Source organism: Bos grunniens, chromosome 21 (assembly GCF_055505025.1).
Source record: "Bos grunniens cultivar Pamir isolate PY7600 chromosome 21, Bosgru_T2T1.0, whole genome shotgun sequence".
In the NCBI taxonomy this organism is placed as follows: Eukaryota; Metazoa; Chordata; class Mammalia; order Artiodactyla; family Bovidae; genus Bos; species Bos grunniens.
In genome coordinates this window covers 41,938,040-41,958,712 of record NC_141185.1, presented here as the reverse complement: position 1 = coordinate 41,958,712, position 20,673 = coordinate 41,938,040, and the positions used below count along the sequence as shown (strand labels likewise).

Here is a 20,673-nt window from a genome sequence, read left to right as displayed (position 1 = left end):
GCCCTGAGCACGTCCAGAAATCTTACATAAAATGCTACATGTATCTGTGAATGTGCATCTTTCTGGAGAGAAAGATCATCTTTTTTTTTTTCAGATTCTCAAATGTGCATGTGACCCCCTCAGAACATAAACTCAGGTAAGTCACATAATACTAGCATGGCAGACCCTTTGACGTAAATAAATACCATACAGTGTACTTTAAAGGGAAAAACAAAAGTCCAGGTTAATCTCCATTAAAAGATACTACCATACACATTTAATTTGTCCTAAAACTTGTTAGCATCTTCTAATGCAGTAGCTAAGCAAACTGCAGCCAAGAGCCAACTGTATTTTTAAAAATAAAGTTTTACTGGAAAACAGCCATGTCCATTCATTTACATACTATCTACAGTAGTTTTGAGCCACTAAGACAGAGGTGAGTGGTGACAAGATTTGGATCACATACCTAAAACATTTTTGACTGACTTCTGTTATTCCAGGTAAGAAATACATAAACTGATGGAGAAACACAAAGCAAATTTAAGTAATCAAAAGAAAATCTATCTTCTAGTTTTATTTCTAAGCAAAACCAGAAGCATGCATCAAGCACACACACCACTGTTTTACTTTACACAACAGAGAGTGATTACCTGCCACTGCTGGGCTGCTGTGGAGAGTGTCTAGAATGGTCAGAAGGCTCGGACCGCTGGTCAGGAGACCGAGAGCGGCTGTGACGGGGAGGCCGGTCGTGGGATCGACCTGAATGGTCTGATGCCAGTGACTGGATTTCTGAAATATCTGTTAAACAAAAGGGTGCTGTTTATTTTCCCAAGATTATAGTAAAATATAAGGCACTCCAATGATAAAGGAAATAAATTACTAAATACAATTTCCCATACAATGGTGGATTTAAGCATTAACTTAAACTCAAACATGTCCGACCTTCCCACTTTAAGCAACAGATCACCTTGAGGGTCTCTAGAAACAGAACCACACTCACCGTCCCTCTCGGAGGCGTCAGCAGAGTGGATGCTGTCAGAAAGGTCAGGGACATTCAGCAGGGTAGCCCGCTCATCTCTCTGAACCACCATCTTTAACTTGCCCTTAGACCTCTCGATCAGCGTCTTCGCATCTGTCAGTGACATGTTTTCTGTCACGGTACCATTTATCTGCAACAGAAAAGAAACTGTAGTTTGAAGCTAAATGACAAAAATACAAGCATTAACTTAGACATGGACAGCAATATCTCAGCTGCTCCCAGGCTTGCTCTGAGAGCTAAAATATTCCCTTTACACTTTCCTAAACTATCAAAGTACTCCTTCCCGAAATGATAAACCTTCACTACACTCACTACACAGCTGCTCTGCCAGAGGAGCCCACATCACACCCTCTACCTCTTCCTGGTCACTTTCTGTGACTTATGAGCAAACCAATAAAGCTGACACTTCAGTAACATCTGGAGGAGTCATCAAAACCACTTAAAGTGGAACAACAGGCAAATCTGTCTACAAAGTAACTCCTGTTAGTGAATAATATGCATCTGGAGCTATTAATTCTCCAGGACAACACAACGCCCAAAGAAAAGCATCAGTCTTGACATGCAGTAACAGTTATGGCAGGCTATACCGTCCCCCAAATACTGATTTCTAATTCTTCTTGGAAAAATCCATTCAAATATGAAAAGGAGCTATGTGGTCACACTAGAACTTGTTTCTATTGTAGTTCATCAAAATGTTAAGAACATGACTATACCTTCAATACAACATCGCCTTCTTGAATATTGCCATCTCTTGCTGCCAAACTATCTTGTGAAATTTCCTTCACAAATATATGGCTGGCCAATCGAAGACCATATTCTGAAATAATATATTTAAATGTCTTTAGTGTAAAATCCCAAGACACTTAAATAGAGTTTAAAAGTATGAAACAAATAATCACTGCATAAAGAAAGTTTTTAAGTACAATCAATAAGTTATTGGCCTTCCTGCAAAGAAGACATTTCCTCGTGTCATCAGAAGTTGTCACCATCAGTGTGAAAGCACAGGGCAAGTCCGTGGTCCAACAGCAGACTGACACTCATGCCCTCACTGTGCAGAGAGAGAGGACTGAAGAGAAGACCATCCCCTCTGACCTGTCAGGCTGATGCACCAGGTTCTTAGAAAGTTTAATGATAACAATTCTGAAAACAAATACCCTGGGAAGCTCAATGATTTTAGTGATGACTTGTATTACCATGTGTATACAATTTTTGTTTCCCCCAGTTCCTACAGAAGAGGATTTTGGGTCCTAAACCCATCCAACTCCGAGAGGCATATGCAGAACATCAGCACGAGCCACTAGAACTAGGGCCTGGAAGGAGCCGAGCAGAGAGGGGAGCAGTTAAGGATGCCAGTCCTTCCAGCAGCCAGCAGAGCACCCAGGATGCAGCAGCAGGAACAGGACCTGTGGGCAGGGGAGCAGTCAGAACTAAAGATATTACCAGCAGAGTCCAAAAACCCATCCAGGGGCCTGCAGAGCGATGGACTATTTTTTTAAAATTAGAACAATATACAATCAGTATAATGTCTATAGGAACAAGATTGCTCCTGGTTGTGTTAGGAATCTAACTGGGAGCAAGAAAAATAGAAGGGAAATAAGTGTTATTTTTAAGGTGGGCTAAGACTTGCTACTCAGGCTTTTAGAAGCTACATCAAAGTTACAGTTTAACTTAAGGTAAATATACAAAGAGTGTTGACAAACAGAAATAACTGGGACAAAAAAAAAAAAAAAGACTTTACAGAATCTACACAGTCTACTCTGTGCTTCAGAAACAGTCATCATATCTCTCAGAAATAAAGTGTTGATTAAAAGACTGTCCTTATTTAGGATTTAAAAATTATAAATGGAAAAAAAAATTATAAATGGCCCATACAGAGATGACTCTGAAATATTTCCTGTATATGAAAGAATCATTTATCCCAAGTATTTCTCTGGTAAATACGAAGCACGTGGGAGGCTCTACAGAGAAAAGCAGCAAGAGGCAGCCCCGTGCTCTGGCAGCAGGGAAAGGATGTCACCACAGTCCAGCTTCGGTGGAGCTCAGACCAGGCAGTACAGCACTCTGTGCCAGGGGAGGGTCACAGAGGGCACCTCCCCCTCGGCCCCGAGAAGCAAACACTAAAGCTGACGCTCCATCTAAGAAACACTGCCACTAAAGCTGAAGAGTGAGGTTGTGTGGTGGGGGGGGTGCGGGCAGTGGCACAAACAGAATGGCTAAAAACAGACACAGCAGAAGGCATGAAGGAAGACGAGGCAAGTTTGATGAAGCCTAAGTGTAGGTAGAGTCAGGCACAGCAGCGCCCCAGAGGCCCTGTAACCCAAGGAGCAGAACCAACAGGAGCCCCAGGAACGAGCTCACAAGGGTGAGTGAGTCCAGTTAAGAAAGGGCGGTGTGGTGCTCCTCAGTGAGCCCCACCACCCCACCGCCAAAACCCATGTGGGCTGACTTGACAGTAGTGATCATTTTCTAGTGTGTATGCACCTCAAGCATCACACTGCACACCTCAGATATACACAACTTTACATACTAACACATACTGTTTATCACATGTCAGCAACGATGGGAGAAGAGAAGGTGCTGGTGGCCTGGATGAGGGGTGGGGGTGGAGAAGGGAGGAGCAGGACAGCAGGGCGGCTGCACACTCAGCAGACACAGGGAAGCCGAGCAGACAGCGGCGCAGGTAATCATGCCACAGTGAGTGTGGCTGGCCTGAGACACCAGGTGCAGAAGGACAATCAATGGGCTACTGTGTAAGAAACATGAGGAAACATTCCAAGAGGGACACGGGAGTTTTGCTGGAGATGTGCTGAGTCTGAGGGCCATGGAGGACGCTTCAGTGAACAGGTCTGAGCCAGCCGGGACCCTGGGGTGCACACAGGCGTGGGGAAGGAGCTGCACCATCATGAGAGCTCCTCAACACCCCAGGAAAAAATTCACAGAACACTGGAAGGTAGGATGAATATAATGAGCTTGCCAAGGCTACAGAAGGTGGGGGAAGCCCTGATACCCGCAGCATTGCAGAAGCCAAAAGAAAACATGAAAAAATGGAGTGGTGAACTATGAAATGGTGCTGAAAAGGTAAGATACAGACTGGAAATTCCTACTGGATTCAGTGTGACCAGTTCCAGGAGCAGATACCAGAGCACCCACCAGATACTGAAGTGGGGGGCAGTGACTAGTCCTGGGAGCAGGTACAGAGAGGGGGCTGAAGCGTGCGTGGTGAACGAGAAGCAGCATTTCTGAACATAGACCGTCTGACTAAGGAGTCCGTGGACAAGGGAGCAGGAGCTGTGAGGAGGGGATGCTTCAGGTTTCGGGAAAGCAAATCAAAGCCAAGCTGGAGAGACTATTGCGCCTTTTCGTCAAAGCTGTCACACAGTGCTTTCCTGTGTGGGAGAGACACACCCACAGCAGTGCTTCGAGGCCCCCACCAGACTCTTCCGGTATGGACTGTGACTACCTGAGGGCAAGCAGCCAGGCTGCAGCCACAGAGTTTTGACAGCTGCGTCCTTTCCTTAGAGTAGCATCCCAGTTCTCCATCTGGGGCAGCAAGCTGCCCCCCTCCCCAGCCAGCGCTCTCTGCGGGACGCGGATGCAGCCATGACTCAGCCCAACCCGAGCCTGACCACGAAGTCAACACTGCGCTGCAACTGGTGCAAGGACGGCAGGGCACCTCCTACTCACAGAGCTAACCTAACACTCCTACTGGACACGTTATCTGCTACAACAAAAAAGAGGAGGAAACTGACAACCCCTGAGGCCTGCAGTAACAGGATGTGCTTTTAATAAGCAAAAGGACACAAGAACAAAGATAACAAAGGACAACAGAGCAAAGATGTCAAGAGACAGCAAATTTACTTCTCATTAAAATCAGTCTTAAAATTCTCATGTGAAAAGGCTAGATTGGCAGAAAATACCTTCATTCTTCCGGGACTTCACCAGGGTGACTTTGGTGGGTCTAGCAGGCTGACTGGAGGCCACAGACCGCCTGTCAGACCGCGGGGACAGACTCCTCTCCCGACTGGCACTCCTATCTCGGCCCCAGCTCTTCTCGCTCCTCCTGTTTGCCAGGGCCCCACGGCCACTTCTCGGGTCATGTGCTTCCTCGTCGTAACTGTCCTCTTCGTTCTCAGACACAGGCTCAGGATCAGGACGATTTACTGGGATCTGAACTTTCTTCTTCCTTCGAATGGTCTACAAATAAGAAAGGGGACAGTATGAGTTGACAGATGCACCTTCAGTTCTTCGGAGAGGAAAATCACATTTTTCTGGTCTCATATTAATTATGAATAACAGACATAATAGATAAATATAACCAATTACTAAGAAACACATTTCCATACTGGTTATCTTTCCTGCTTTACTGGTAAAAGATCTGGTTAAGAAGCACATTGGAATCGAGGGCTAATAAAGTTTTTATTTAATTCAGAACACCTTCTACGTGTAATAATCACAAGCTTAAAGGGGAACTAGTAACTGCTAGTGGTCTGAATAAAGGCAGGAGTGCTGTACCCTTAACACCACTGAGCATCCCACAGAGCTACCAAACCACTGCAGGCCCAACTCCATTCCTTACAAGCTTCAGAATCCATCAGGACCAAGGACCGCAAGTGTCCTGTGGGAACTCTAAGAGGCAAATTCACTGCACCTCCACACTAACACTGGACGAGTATGCTGGAGCTAATAACTTCATGATACTTTATCAATATAAACTGCTCTCAGATTCTCTCTCCAAAATGTGTACCTTCTGGTCCAGGTATGAACGTCTTTCGGCTTTTTCTCCTGGCTGGCTCTGGTGGTGATTAAGTTTCCCTGTCCATTTCTTTCCCTCACTTTCCGGAAAATCAAGGTCTGTGTGCACTGTCTGCTCACAAAGGGGCCGCCTACTCCCTGGCCTGGACCCTGTCTCCCCACACTGTGTACACGTGCTCTCATCAGAGATCTGCAAGATCTCCTTGGGGAACACTCCTGTCTTCTACTTCTGACACCATCATCTACTAAAACTCTTACCTGTCCATCTTGTTTCTGACTCCTCCATGACCTCCTATTCTCCTAAATCCATCAACTCCCTCCTAGTTTCAACAGCCTTCTTCCCAAGTTTGACAAGATGTCAGGCTTGGGTGTTTGAATGATTTTCTGCAGCCCCAGGACCCCACAGCCCTGAGCCTGCTAAGTCAGGACCTAGCCGCTCCAGAAGGCCAGCACCAGTCCCTGTACTTTCAGGACCCTGTGGCCAGAGACCCCAGGACCAGCCTGGCTACCCTGGGCACTAGTCCTGGACACACAGGATCCTGACTCCATCTACCAGCAGGCCAACACCAGGACCCCTGGCCACACAGCCAGCCACCCAGTTCTACCCACCAGCAGGCTGACACCAGGACCCCTGGCCATGGAGCTTTTTAATAAAATCTGACATCCATGTATGATTGAAAAGAAAAAAAAAAAAAAACTCAACTAAGTGCATATAGAGGGAACATAGCTCACATGAAAAAGGTCATATATAAGCTCACAGCTAACATCATATTCAGTGGTGTAAAGCTGAGAGCATTTTCTCTAAGACCAGGATCCCCACTGTCACTCTTTTACTCAAAGTACTACTGGAAGTCCTAGCTACAGTAATCAGACAAGAAAAAGAAATCCAAACTGGAAAGGAAGTAGGAACCTGTTGATGTGTGAGGATGACATGATACCACAAAGAAAATCCTAAAGACACCACCAATAAACTACCAGAGCTCATCAATAAGTTCAGCAAAGTTGCAGAATAAAAAACTAATACACAGAAATCTGTTGCATTTCTATACACTAACAACAAACTATCAGAAAGAGAAATTAAGAAAACAATCCCATTTATAAATTACATCAGAAAATAAAATTCCTGGGAGACAATCTAACTAAGGAGATAAAAGACCTAATTTGGAAAATAGAAAGACACAGATGCAAGAAACTAAAGACAAGAGGCAAACGTGGAAAGCTACAAGTTCATGGGCTGGAAGAATTAATGTTAACACAATCACACCACCCAAAGCAATCTACATACCCAATGTAATCCCTCTCAAAATACCAGTGGCATTTTCCACAGAACAAGTAACTCTAAAATATGTATGGAAAAACAAAAGACTGAATAGAAAAACAAACCAACCAACCCAGAAATAATCCTGAAAATGAAGAATAAAGCTGGAGGCAACATGTGTCCAGATCTCAAACTACACTACATGGTTACAGCCATCAAAACAGCATGGTATTACCACCAAAACTGACACATTAATCACTAGAACAGAACAGGAAGCCCAGAAGATGAATCCAGACTGACACGGGTGATTCATCCTTGACAAAGGAGGCAAGAATATATAGCCTCCTCCATAAATGGTGCTGGGAAAACAGGACATCTACATGTACAAGGATTCCACTGGACTACTCTTTCACACCACACACAAAAAATAAACTCAAAATGGATATAAGATTTAAATGTAAGATCTGAATCCATAAAACTCCTAGAAGAAAACACAGGCAGTACATGTATCTGCCTCTTCAGGCAAGGGAAAGAAGAACAAAAATAAACAAATGGAACTACATCCAACTAAAAAGCTTTTACACAGTGAAGTTAACAATCATCAAAACGAAAAGGCTGCTGACGAAATGGGAGAAGACATTTGCAAATGACATGACCCACAAGGGGTTAATATCCAAAATATACCAAAATCTTACAAAACTCAGTATCAACAAATACATAAATCAGTAACTCGATTGAAAACTGGGCAAAGGATCTGAATAGACATCTTTTGGAAGAAGACATATAGATGGCTAACAGGCACACGAAAACATGCTCAATATTACTAACACTCAGGGAAATGGCAATCAAAACCACAATGGGCTATCACCTCCCACCTGTTAGAATAGCGATTATTAAAAAAACAAGGGCAAATGACAAGCGTTGATGAGGGAGAAACTAGCACAAGTGTGGAGCAAAGGGAAGTACTCGTGGTCTGCTAGTGGGAATGTAACCTGGTGCAGCCACGACAGAAAATAGCATAACCCATCTCAAAAAATTAAAAATAGAACTACCATATGATTCAGCAAATTCAACTCCTATTTATCCAAACAAAACACTGAACAGAAAAGATGTTTATGGAAACCCCCTGGTGGTCCAGTGGTTAGGGCTCCACCTTCCACACCAGGAGGCTCAAGTTCAATCCCTGGCCGGGTAACTAAGATCCCATATGCCACAAGGCCAAAATAAAGTAAGAAAAGAGAGAAGACATTTGCACTCCTATGTTCACTGCAGCATTATTTACAATATCTAAGAAACAGAGGCAATGCAAGTATCCATCAATAGATTAATTGATGAAGATTTGATACACACACACACACACACACACACACGAATACTACTCAGCCATGAAAATAATGTGCCATTTGCAACAACATGAATGGACCTGGAGGGCATTATATTAAGTGAAATAATATGTGGAATCTAAAAAAACAGATGAACAAACCTAACAAGATAAAGATGGAGTTACAGATACAGTGAAGAAATGGGTGGTTGCCAGAGGAGGAGAGAAACAGAAGAGAGAAACCAAGAGGTACAAACTTCAGTTGCAAAATAAATGGGTCATGGGTGTGAAATGTATGGTGTGGGAAACACAGTAACTGTGCAATCCCTTTGTGTAGTGACATAATGTAGCTAGACTTATCTTGGTGACTTTGAAATGTAGAGAAATACAGAATCACTGTGTTGTTAAACAGGGACTAACACAGTGTTGTAGGTCAATTATACTCCAAAAACAAACATATTTATAGAAAAAGAGGTCAGACTTGTGGTTATAGAGGTGGTGGGGGTGGGGGATTGGATGAAGAAAATCAGAAAGTGTTAAGCTTCCCTTTATAAGATAAATGAGTAGTAGGGGTGTCATGGACAACATAACAAATATAATTAAAGTTGATAAGACTAAATTGTAAGAGTTTTCACCTCAAAGAAAAAAAATCTTTTCTATTCCTTTAATTTTGTATCTCTATGAGGTGATGGATGCTTACTACACATACCATGGTCATCATTCCGTGAAGCCACATCAGCCTGCTGCACCCCTTCAACTTGCACAGTGTTAGCTGTCACCTGTGTCTCAATAAGGCTTGTCGTGTATGAGGACAAACTCTGATCCTGTGCTAGGTCCCCTCTGGGTGGCCGAACCCCCCCACTCTATGATGACATCATCCTCTACAAATTCATCTTACTTCAGAGAATCCTTTCATTTCTTCTGCAATCCTCTCATCTACCTCTAGCTGCCTTAGATTCTGTGGAATCGACTAACAACGCTGCCCCAGACCGTTCTCTGAGACATCATGCATCTGGGCTGATTTGCAGAGATCAGTCACTTCACATCCCCTCCACGCCTACATGTTTTCAGTATTTCATTTATTTAGTCTTCCTTCCTGGTCTCAAAGACAAGTCCATCCTTCCTCCTCATGAGCAACACCCTTTCAGAAGAGCTTATTCTTATCCCTCCCCTCCTGCATGACCTTTTCTCATCATTTACCACTCCCTGCCCCAGGTACCACCCTATTTACCTCCAGCCTGTCCTCTGCCTACTAACTGGCATATGCATGTGCTACTCATTTCCAAGTCATCATCTTTTCTCTTCTTTTTGTGACTAACTTTATTCAAAGGGCTGCTCCACACTTAATACAATACCTTTTGACCACTAAGAGTGATCAGAGAAGGCCTCTCGGAGGGAATAACATTGAAGCTGAAGGTCAGCAAGGAGCAAGATGCTAGCATGTGGAAAGGACAGGCAGCTGAGGCCTGTGCTGAACACAGGAAAGGCGCCAGTACTGCTGCTCCCAGTACCGCCCTGCTGAGCCCTTCTCGGCCACATCTCCTGTAAGGCACCCCTAACGGCCTTCCTGAGTTTCGCCTCTATTTCCATCTCCTACATTTGGTATTAGAAGCTATTCTGTTAGCACTTTGATCGTCAACTGTTCCCTAGTAAGGTATAATCATATCCATCCAGCTTGTGGATGAATCACAAGCTGGAATCAAGATTGCTGGGAGAAATATCAACCACCTCAGATATGCAGATGACACCACCCTAATGACACAAAGTGAAGAACTAAAGAGCCTCTTGATGAGGAGAGGAAAAAGAAGAGAGTGAGGAAGTTGGCTTAAAACTCAACATTCAAAAGACTAAGATCATGGAATCCAGTCCCATCACTTCATGGCAAATAGATGGGGAAAAATGGAAACAGTAACAGATTTTATTTTCTTGGGCTCCAAAATCACTGTAGATGGTGACTACAGCCTTGAAATTTAAAAACGTTTGCTCCTTGGAAGAAAAGCTATGGAAAACCTAGACAGCATTATTAAAAAGCAGAGATGTCACCTTGCGGACAAAGGTCCATATTGTCAAAGCTATGGTTTTTCCAGTAGTCGTATGGATGTGCAAGTTGGACCATAAAGAAGGCTGAGCACTGAAGAACTGATGCCTTTACACTGTGGTACTGGAGAAGACTCTTAAGAGTCCCTTGGAAACCAAGGAGATCAAACCAGTCAATCCTAAAGGAAATCAACCCTTAATACTTATTGAAAGGAGTGATACTGAAGCTCCAATAATTTTGCTACCTCATATGAGGAGTTGACTCACTAGAAAAGACTGTGATGCTGGGAAAGATTGAAGGCAGGAGAAAAAGAGGGTGGCAGAGGATGAGATGGTTGGATGGCATCACCGACTGGATGGACATAAGTTTGAGCAAACTCTGGGAGATGGTGAAGGACAGGAAAGCCTAGTGGGCTACAGTCCATGGGGTAGCAAAGGGTCAGACACAACTTAGCAACTGAACAACAACAATAACAAGATATCAACAGGGCTTCCCAGGTGGCTCAGTGGGTAAAGAATCTGCCTGCAATGCAGGAGATGCAGGTTCAAACCGTAGGTTAGACAGATCCCCTGGAGGAGGGCATGGCAATTCACACTAGTATGCATGCTCAGAGAATCCCATGGACAGAGGAACCTGGTGGGCTACATACAGTCCATAGGGTCACAGAGTTGGACAGGACTGAAGTTACAGAGGGCGCACACACACACACACACAATACAAACAAAAACAAAGTAACCAATGGAGTCCTCAAAGCTTTCCCTATCATTCCCCCAGGAGAGTTGAGTGTACACCACTCCTCTGAAATCTGCGCCTGAAGCCCTCTCCATCTCTGGTTATGTGCATTATGCTGATGATTATGTGTACCTCCCCATGGAGCCTGCTGAAATTCAAGTTCCCTGAGAAGTATTTGCACCCAGTAAGTATTTAACTCACTGAAAAATATCCAATCCTGCTATGATTCTCCATTTATACTATGAATAAACCCACAAAGGCTTGCTGATCATGCCTGATTTTAACACAAATATTTTCTCAGGTTTTTTTTTTTTTTGATGAGGACCATTTTTAAAATCTTTACTGAATTTGTTACAGTCTTGCTTCTGTTTTATGATTTGGTTTCATGGCTTCAAGGCATGTGGCATCTTAGTTCCCTGACCAAGGACTGACCCCTTCCTCACCCCCTGCACTGGAAGGCTAACAAGCCTTAATCACTGAACTGCCAGAAAGTCCCAACTGTGAAAATTTTGACAAAAAAATTGGGGGAAAATGCTTACTTCAAAACAGCCTAGCTGAATAAAAGATTCAAATATAAAATAAAGTAATGAAATTTCATAGGTACCAGAATAAAACACAAGATATACACTCATAACTCTGCTAAGCACCAAACGCTTAGACTTCCGTAAGCACCAAAGGCAGAGTCAAGTAAAAGTCTGACAGATAGGACCGGATACAAATGAAAACATTTCCATGACGAAACAAGGTGACAGAAAAACAAACCAAAAAATACCATAAACTTATACACACTGAAAAAATAATTGGAAAAACAATGTATGCTGTATATACAACAAAGGCTAATCACCTTAATATAGAAACACTAGTGTGACAGCATCACGATGGAAGAGCAAAGGATAGGAACAGGCAAAGGAACATTATGGGAAATATACACACCACATGATAATCAAATCCACCTGTAATTTAAAAATCCTCATTTGACACAACGAGAGAAGCCACTGCAATGAGAAAGCTGTGCACCACAACTAGCGAGTAGCTTCCACTCACCCCAACTAGAGAAAAGCCCGCGCAGCAATGAAGATCAGGCACGGCCAAAAAAAAAAAAGATAAGACTCCTCATTTGATGTAAGTTTAGTCCATCAGCTTGGCAGAGACGTCAAGGGCTGATGAAACTGGACTCTCAAAACCTTACTGGTTCTCTGACTGGCAAAACAGCAACCCACGTAGCTCAAGTCATTCACGCCACCTGACTCCAAAAAGCCACTCCCAAGAAAAGGAACTGAATAAGCAGGTACAAAATAACAATTCTCAACACAACTTTTAAAAAATACCTGTGGAAAAAAAAAAAAATACCTGTGGGAGCTGGACACTTAAATGCCCATGAGCAAGCGGGGGAGGAAGAGTGAGGTGTGCATACACTGAGACACTACACAGCCATGCATCCACACACTCGAGCGTTCACATAGCTCATCTCTGGAAAGTTTCTGCCCATTCACTTCATAATGCTTTTTTTTGGTATGTTCAGAATTTCAGTAAAAATTATACATGTTCAGTACACTATAAACACTTTTTCTATCTTCTCTTCACCTACTGTTAAACAAAATGAAGCATATTTATGGTAGTTATATTGTCAAAGGAGTTCTAAGATTTTAATTCAATGGAAAAGAAATTTACTGAGCCTAACACCCAGGGAGGGTTTTAGTTAATGGAAAGATATAAACTGACAACCATAAATATGTAAGAGAACAGGGAAGAAGGAAGACTAGCAGATCAGAAAGCAGGAGGGAAGGAGCCGGTTACTCAGAACTGGGCAAGGGTGGGGAGCATATATCACATCTGAGGTTCTTGCAATGAAAGGCCACATTGTAAGATACTATGGCTTTATCCTCAAACAGTGATGAAAAACTTGGCATCAACAGATGACATGATCCACTCTATTTAGATGCAGAACTGAGCAACTACCCTTTGGTGACTGAACAGAATTCCACCCAACCCTCTACAGCTTCTCCCTGAAGAGCGAAAATATTTGCCCAACATGAGTTCCACCTTCCCAAATGACGCAGACAAGCAGTGAGAGGAGGACTCGGGTTGCTTTGTACATGTGCTGTTTCAAATACATAACAGAAAATCATTGCTTCTTATAAATCACTGCTATGGTGAGAAAGTCTGGAGTACAAATAACAATTTTCCTGGATGTATTATTGATGTGGGGCATACACACTGAACATTCTGCATGAAAAAATAAAACAGTTACATATTCTAGAAGAATGAAGTTGGAGCTAAAGCCCATAACTTCAGGTACAGGAGGAAAAATTCAATTTATCTAAGGTACTCAAACGGAATATGCAGCAACTCAACCAAAGAACACTTACTCAATTTATAAAAACCAACAATTATAAAAATTAGCCATTTGCTTCTGTAAACATTACAATCTCATGTTGCTATAAAAACTGTGAAAAAACTCTACCATCAACTAGCCAGTCTGCACATGAACCACACTTTAAGACAACATCAGAGTTACAGCTGTAAAAACACAACTACAATGAAAATTCTGAACACACCTGCACATTAGAAGCTGCCTGTCATTTGGAATGCGGTAACTGAATACTGGGAGCGCTGCCATGAGAAAAGTAGGGACACTGCTGCAGAGTGTCCATACCAGTGGACATGGCAGCCTGCACCCAGTGACAGGGCCTCCGACTGGGGGTGAGGGCAGTCTCAGGAAGCACCCCTCTGGCTCTCAGCACAGCTCCCAGAGGTCATACCAAGGCAGGCCTCCTCACTGCTGCTCTCTCCACTCTGCTGGGTCCACTGTGGCTCAGCCAATCTGCTGCAAAGCAGAAGGTTCTCAAGGGACAGGGCAGGACAGTCTCTGCCTTCTGCTCCATACACAGGAGCCAAGGCCTCACAGAACCTCAATCAGGCATTTCAGAGTTTAGATGAAAAAGAAAAGGGTAGCCAAGTGGCTAAGGTGCTCCTCTATGTAGAAATATACATGTATATGTATATATTTTTTTTGGCCACATGCGTGCAGGCACCTAGTTCTCAGACCAGGGACTGAACCCATGCCCTGCAGTGAAAGCACAGAGTCCTAACCACTGAACAGCCAGGAAAGTCTCTATGTAGATGTAATTTTTTTAAAGTAGGATTTTAACATTAAATCCATTCTCTGTCACAACTGCCTAGTTTTAACTGTGATTTGAGGCCAGTTACTGAAAGCTGAGCGCTGAAGAATTGATGCTTTTGAACTGTGGTGTTGGCGAAGACTCCTGAGAGTTCCTTGGACTGCAATATCCAACCAGTCCATTCTAAAGGAGATCAACCCTGGGACTTCTTTGGAAGGAATGATGCTAAAGCTGAAACTCCAGTACTTTGGCCCACCTCATGCGAAGAGTTGACTCATTGGAAAAGACTCTGATGCTGAGAGGGATTGGGGGCAGGAGGAAAAGGGGACGACAGAGGATGAGATGGCTGGATGGCATCACCGACTCGATGGACGTGAGTTTAAGTGAACTCCGGGAGATGGTGATGGACAGGGAGGCCTGGCATGCTGCGGTTCAGGGGTTGCAAAGAGTCAGACACGACTGAGTGACTGGACTGACTGACTGAGAGATTACTGAACTTTATTTCTTACTAAAAACAAGAAAAACAGGGGGAAAAAAAAAAACTTTAAATATGAAGTAAGAGCATAGCAAACATACGAAAAAACAACAAAAGTACCCTGAACAATTCTAACAAAACAACCCTTACCACTCTCTCTTTCCTCAAACTGTATCACAGTAACAAGGTAGCAACGCTATGTGTTTAAGGGATGACATAAACTTTACCTATTAAACAAATCCTGTAACAGAAAAATACGGCTATAGACTTTAAACGGATTATATGTCAAGATTTCACCTAATTTAAGTGTTTTTTTAAAAAAAGGAAATATTAAGCCATAAAGAAGTAATTATTTAACCAGGAATTCCTTCCTTCCTCTACAACCAAAAAAATCCTGGAATCTGAGCTTTGAGAAAATACACACCAGTAACAAAACGTACCACCAGTATCAGAAGAGGTGCTCTATGTGTAAATAACTTGAACTACTGTCCCAGATTTTATTTTCTTAAATGGGAAGAATGAAATCAAACACCAAAAACATATCAACAGTGCAGCTGGTACCTTTATAAAGTTAGAGGTAAAAAACACTTACAATTTTTGCATTTTTCCCACTTTTCCTTAGTTGCTGAACAGCAAACGCATGCTCAACATTATCCATGGAGACTCCATTAACCATTGCCACCCGGTCATTTTCCCTAAAGAAAAAAAAAGATCAAAACAACATGTTAGACAGAATCACACAGATAAGTTTATAAAGGAGTTTTCAAGATAGGATTTTAAAAAGATATTCCCATTATGGGCTAATTAATCTATCTTCAGATCAATAATTATAAACATGTACAACTATTTTCTTTCAGATCACCCACAAGAAATGTTTAGCAAGTAACTAACCACAGGTCATTTATTATTTACCTATTAATACAAAGGTTCCTGAAAGGATTGAACAGGTATACTGCTGTTGTTGGTCAGTGGCCAAGTCATTTGCAATTCTTTGCAATCCACTGGACTGTAGCACGCCAGGCTCCTCTGTTAATGGGATTTTCCAGGCAAGAATACTGGAGTGGGTTGCCATTCCCATCTCCAGGGGATCTTCCTGATTCACGGATCGAACCTGGGTCTCCTGCATTTGCAGGCAGAATCTTTACCACTTGATCCACCCTTGAAACCCTGATCAGGTACTATAGCACACAAAATGACTTCTGCTGGTACAGTTACATGCATTCAATGACACTAAGTCATAAGCCTGGAAAAAGTTATTCTATCTTTAAAGATAAAGCCTTTCTCCTTCCAGTTTTCTTTCAGTCCTCCTAATCATACTCATGTTTTTGCAAGTGCATTTTTTGCCTCTCTTCAATCTTGCTAATCTTCCTGCTTAACAAGAAATGGTAAGACTCTTAGTGAGCAGCTCCTGAAGGCTAGATTCTACTCCAAACTGAGTAACAAGTTTTATTTTCACTATCTTTATTTTTTACAGCGACCTACTTAAGGTAAGTGAAACTAGCTTTCCATTTATGACAGATAAGCATAAACACATATTAATTTAGAGGAATCACTAGCATGATGTGCTGGTGGTGGCAGAGGGCAGGAGAGTACCTGTGACCTGGTGCCCACGAGGAGAAAGAAGCACACTTACTGCAGCTGTCCTTCAGCAGGCCCCCCCTTCAGCACATCTGAAATCACGATGGAGGTTTCCCCGCTCTGGAAATGTGGATTATCTCTTCCACCAGATATTGCAATTCCAAATCCAAATCCAGGAGCCTGAAGTAACAATTAGAGTAAAATGTCATTATCAGGTCATCGTCTACAGTCAGTCCTACACAAAACACTCCTCACTTGTCCAGACACGCACGAGGATGAGAGATCCCGGTATGGGAACACAGCTCTAATGAATGTAATGCTGGGTGGAACAGAAAACTGAAAACTGCCAACCACGCCAATGTTAAGAACTACCACACACTTAAAAATTCTCAACACTGAAATTCTCAGTTCCTTTTGGCTTATCAGAAGGTTTCTTGAGGGAATTGGCAGTGCCCCAGTATGATCACCACAAACACTGGCAAACAATTCATAAATGACTCTTATCTGCAACAGAAAGGAGTATAGTGTTGGTATGTGCTACAAGATGGGGAACCTGGAAAACAATGCTATCTAAAGGAAGCCAACTACGAAAGACCACACACATATACAATTCCTCTTATACGAGATTAAAGACCAACACGTTTAAGACAAAGTAGACTGGTGATCTGCTGAGGGCCAGGGTGGTGGAAGGAGACCCAACCAGTCCATTCTAAAGGAGATCAACCCTGGGATTTCTTTGGAAGGAATGATGCTAAAGCTGAAACTCCAGTACTTTGGCCCACCTCATGCGAAGAGTTGACTCATTGGAAAAGACTCTGATGCTGGGAGGGATTGGGGGCAGGAGGAGTAGGGGATGACAGAGGATGAGATGGTTGGATGGCATCATTGATTCGATGGACGTGAGTTTGAGTGAACTCCGGGAGATGGTGATGGACAGGGAGGCCTGGCGTGCTGCGATTCATGGGGTCGCAAAGAGTCGGACACGACTGAGCAACTGAACTGAACCGAACTGAGGGTGGTGGAGACGGATGGAGAGATGGGGGAGGAATGGTTTATGAGTACATTATTTCTTTTTAGGGTAATGAAATGTTTAAAAAGTGGTGATGGTCCTACAGCTCTGTGACTAAACTAAAAAGTCACTAAATTATACATTTTAAAGGGTGAATTGTATAGTATATGAATTACATTGCAGTAAAGCTACCGCCCACCCTCCCCAAAATAAGGCTAATGTGAAAAACAAACAGAAAAACATCTGGGTGGCCAAAGTAAAGGCAACTGCCTGAATTTATGTTTCCAAAATAACACAAAGCAAATCACTAGGCAAAACCATACCTTTGGTATAATTCAGAAAAAGAGAATATCCAAATTTCAAAACAGCTAGACACAGGGCTCAAATTTCAAAAATAAATAAAATAGGAAATATTAGAAAGAAAACAACTATTAGTACGCAATGAGAAAACGTAAGAGACTACAGAACAAATTCAAATAAATGGGATAACTCAGATAATGGAAAATTTTGTAAGGAAATACAGATTATTGAAATTGACTCTATTAGAAATTACATTTAAACAACCCAATTTCTGGAGAAGAAACAGAGATAGTTATGAGGAAATCATCTCACAAAAAATACCAAGGCACAGATATTTCACAGGGGAATTCCACCAAAACATCGATGTCCAGAGAGCCTTGGAACTCCATGAGTTGTTCCAGAGCATTCTAACATTAAAGGGAGATTTCTGAACCCTTCTCAAGAAGCAATTATAACACTGACATCTAAATGTGATAATGACTCCCCATGATCAAAATAGAGCCCCCTCCAAATAGTACAGCCTAACACCATTTTTAAAGGCCTACATCATATAAATACACCATGACAAGGTGGTTTATTTCCAAAACTGGTGTTATTAGGAAAGCCATTATATAAGAGTTATATACTAGTAAAACTAGCGGGGGGGGGGGCGGGGGCGGGGGGGGGCGGCGGGTGGAAATTCAGAGATTAAATTCATAGACCCTGAAAAGGCCTTTGACAAAATCCAACATTCACGACCAAGGGGTGGGGTCGGGGGTGGGGGGTGGCGAATTAAGAAGACGCTTTCCATCTATTTTAATATTTTTTTCCCACACACATTATTTGAAAAGGAAAGGAGTTACTTTAGGAAGTCTCTAAGGTAATGATGGATATTCACATTTCATTTTATATCGGTAAGTGACAGTTTCTTAGGAGGAGGCTGTAGTGTGCAACCTTAAACTGACACAGAGGACCTTCTGTATTTGTTGTTACACGAACACCCGTCCACTGGCCCATTCTGGACTTTGAATGGATACTTTATCCATCGTGATTTTATAATAGCATGAAACTGAAAGTCGTTTTGTCATGTCTGACTCTTTGCAAACCCATAGACTATACATACAGTCCATGGAATTCTCCAGGCCAGAATACTGGAGTGGGTAGCCTTTCCCTTCTCCAGGGGATCTTCCCAACCCAGGGATCGAACCCAGGTCTCCGGCATTGCAGGTGGATTCTTTACCAGCTGAGCCACAAGGGAAGACCAAGAATACTAGAGTGGGTAGCCTATCCCTTTTCCATCTTCCCAACCCAGGAATTGAACCAGGGTCTCCTGAATTGCAGGTAGATTCTTTACCAACTGAGCTATCAGGGAAGCCTTATAAGAGATGTCTTTAGTCATCTGGAAAATACTTCAAATGATGACACATTCCATCATTATATAACACTTTTTAAAGTTATGCTTTAATGAATATCACCACCAATGCAATCACAGTCTTAAAGTACTGCAAAGTATTGAGCTCATCTCATGGTGGCAGATAATCCAAATTTTTGTGAAAAAATTCAATTTTCCTTGCCTGGAAACAAATATTATCAGCTGTCTTCCTTAAAGGAACAAGTAGTTACTGGAGAGAAATACCTGTCAAACATTCCAGTCTGGATAATCATTCCTTCAAATAAAAACAGTGTCACATACACCAATACGCAGCTGGTTGAGCTTGCAATTCAATCAGCACATAAGTACTTCACTATAAAGCAGAAATGCCTTATGCATATTTCCCATTTCAATATATGGTAGCATGCTAGTATCTTTTAATTTTTGTATTTTTTAATACTTTTATTTACTTTCTGACTATGCTGCGTGCGTTTTCATTGCTGTGCCCGGGCTTTGCCTAATTGTAGCAAGGGAGGATTATCTCTAATTGTGTTGCATGGGCTTCTCTTGTTGCAGAGTAGGGGCTCTTGGCCACATGGGCTTCCGTAGTTGCAGCTCCTCTGGCAGATGATTTTTTAAATGTCTTTTCACAAGCTGACATAGTAAAACTAGTAACTTTTACTACTTTCAGTTACTCTGCAGCAGAACTGGAAGCGCTCTTAGGGAGCCCAGGGCTCCCTGAGGGTCTAGTGCCACACTCCTTGATCTGTCAGGGCTGAGGCCAGATTCACCTCATACCTCTGCTGCTGAAACTTCACTACAAGTATCAACACAGTGAAAAAGACAAGTGATCTTTTTGTGTTGTTATGTAAATAGTTTGTACTAAGTACAAAAAGACTTCAGAGACCTTCGGGGTCCTCAGCCCATACTTCTGAAACACTGACATTAAAAACCACTGAAAAATGTGGGGGGAAAAAAGAGCCAATGAAACACACAATTCAAAGATATGAACTGTTAAAACTCATAATTAGAGAAATACAAATTAAAATCACATAGAGAATGGTAAAAAATTAAAGTCTAACAGCACATTTTGTTGAGGAGGCTACAGCAAAAGAGGCCCCACTGCTAATGGTCACGCAAAGTGCTGCAGCTCTGTGGGGAGGAACCTGGCAATCCTAACGAAATCACAAACTGTTTACTCACACAACAGTAAGAAAACACACATGTGCACAGTCATTCACTGCAGACTGTTAGCTGCAAATACTGGAAAAAACTAATGCCCAAGGGTTATCTCCAGGGCAGGGCTGGGAGGGGTGTGTTCAGTTCAGTTCAATTTGCAACCCCATGGACTGCAGCACGCCAGGCCCCCCTGTCCATCACCAACTCCCGGAGTTTACTCAAACTCATGTCCATTAAGTTGGTGGTGTCATCCAACCATCTCAATCCTGTCGTCCCCTTCTCCTCCCTCCTTCAATCTTTCCTAGCATCAGGATCTTTTCCAATGAGTCACTTCTTCACATCAGGTGGCCAAAGTATTGGAGTTTCAGCTTCAGCATCAATCCTTCTAATGAATATTCAGGACTGATTTCCTTAACGATGGACTGGCTGGATCTCCTTACCATCCAAGGGACTCTCAAGAGTTTTCTCCAAAACCACAGGTCAAAAGCATCAATTCTTCTGCACTCAGCTTTCTTTATAGTCCAACTCTCAGATCCATAT

At 42.6% G+C, this 20,673-nt stretch overlaps 1 protein-coding gene across 10 annotated transcripts in view; it reads right to left on the bottom strand.

Moving 5' to 3' along the window:
• The window catches only part of TJP1 (tight junction protein 1), a 259,393-nt gene that overhangs the window by 42,337 nt on the left and 196,383 nt on the right, over nt 1-20,673 (bottom strand). For all 10 annotated transcript variants that reach the window (XM_086364090.1, XM_086364091.1, XM_086364092.1 and 7 more), the window contains 6 exons: nt 16,350-16,474; nt 15,309-15,411; nt 4,936-5,212; nt 1,732-1,835; nt 980-1,148; nt 630-777 (listed from right to left, as the gene is read on the bottom strand). In XM_086364090.1, the coding sequence (XP_086220216.1) occupies nt 630-777; nt 980-1,148; nt 1,732-1,835; nt 4,936-5,212; nt 15,309-15,411; nt 16,350-16,474 (926 nt within the window). The remainder of the gene's footprint in view (nt 1-629; nt 778-979; nt 1,149-1,731; nt 1,836-4,935; nt 5,213-15,308; nt 15,412-16,349; nt 16,475-20,673) is intronic.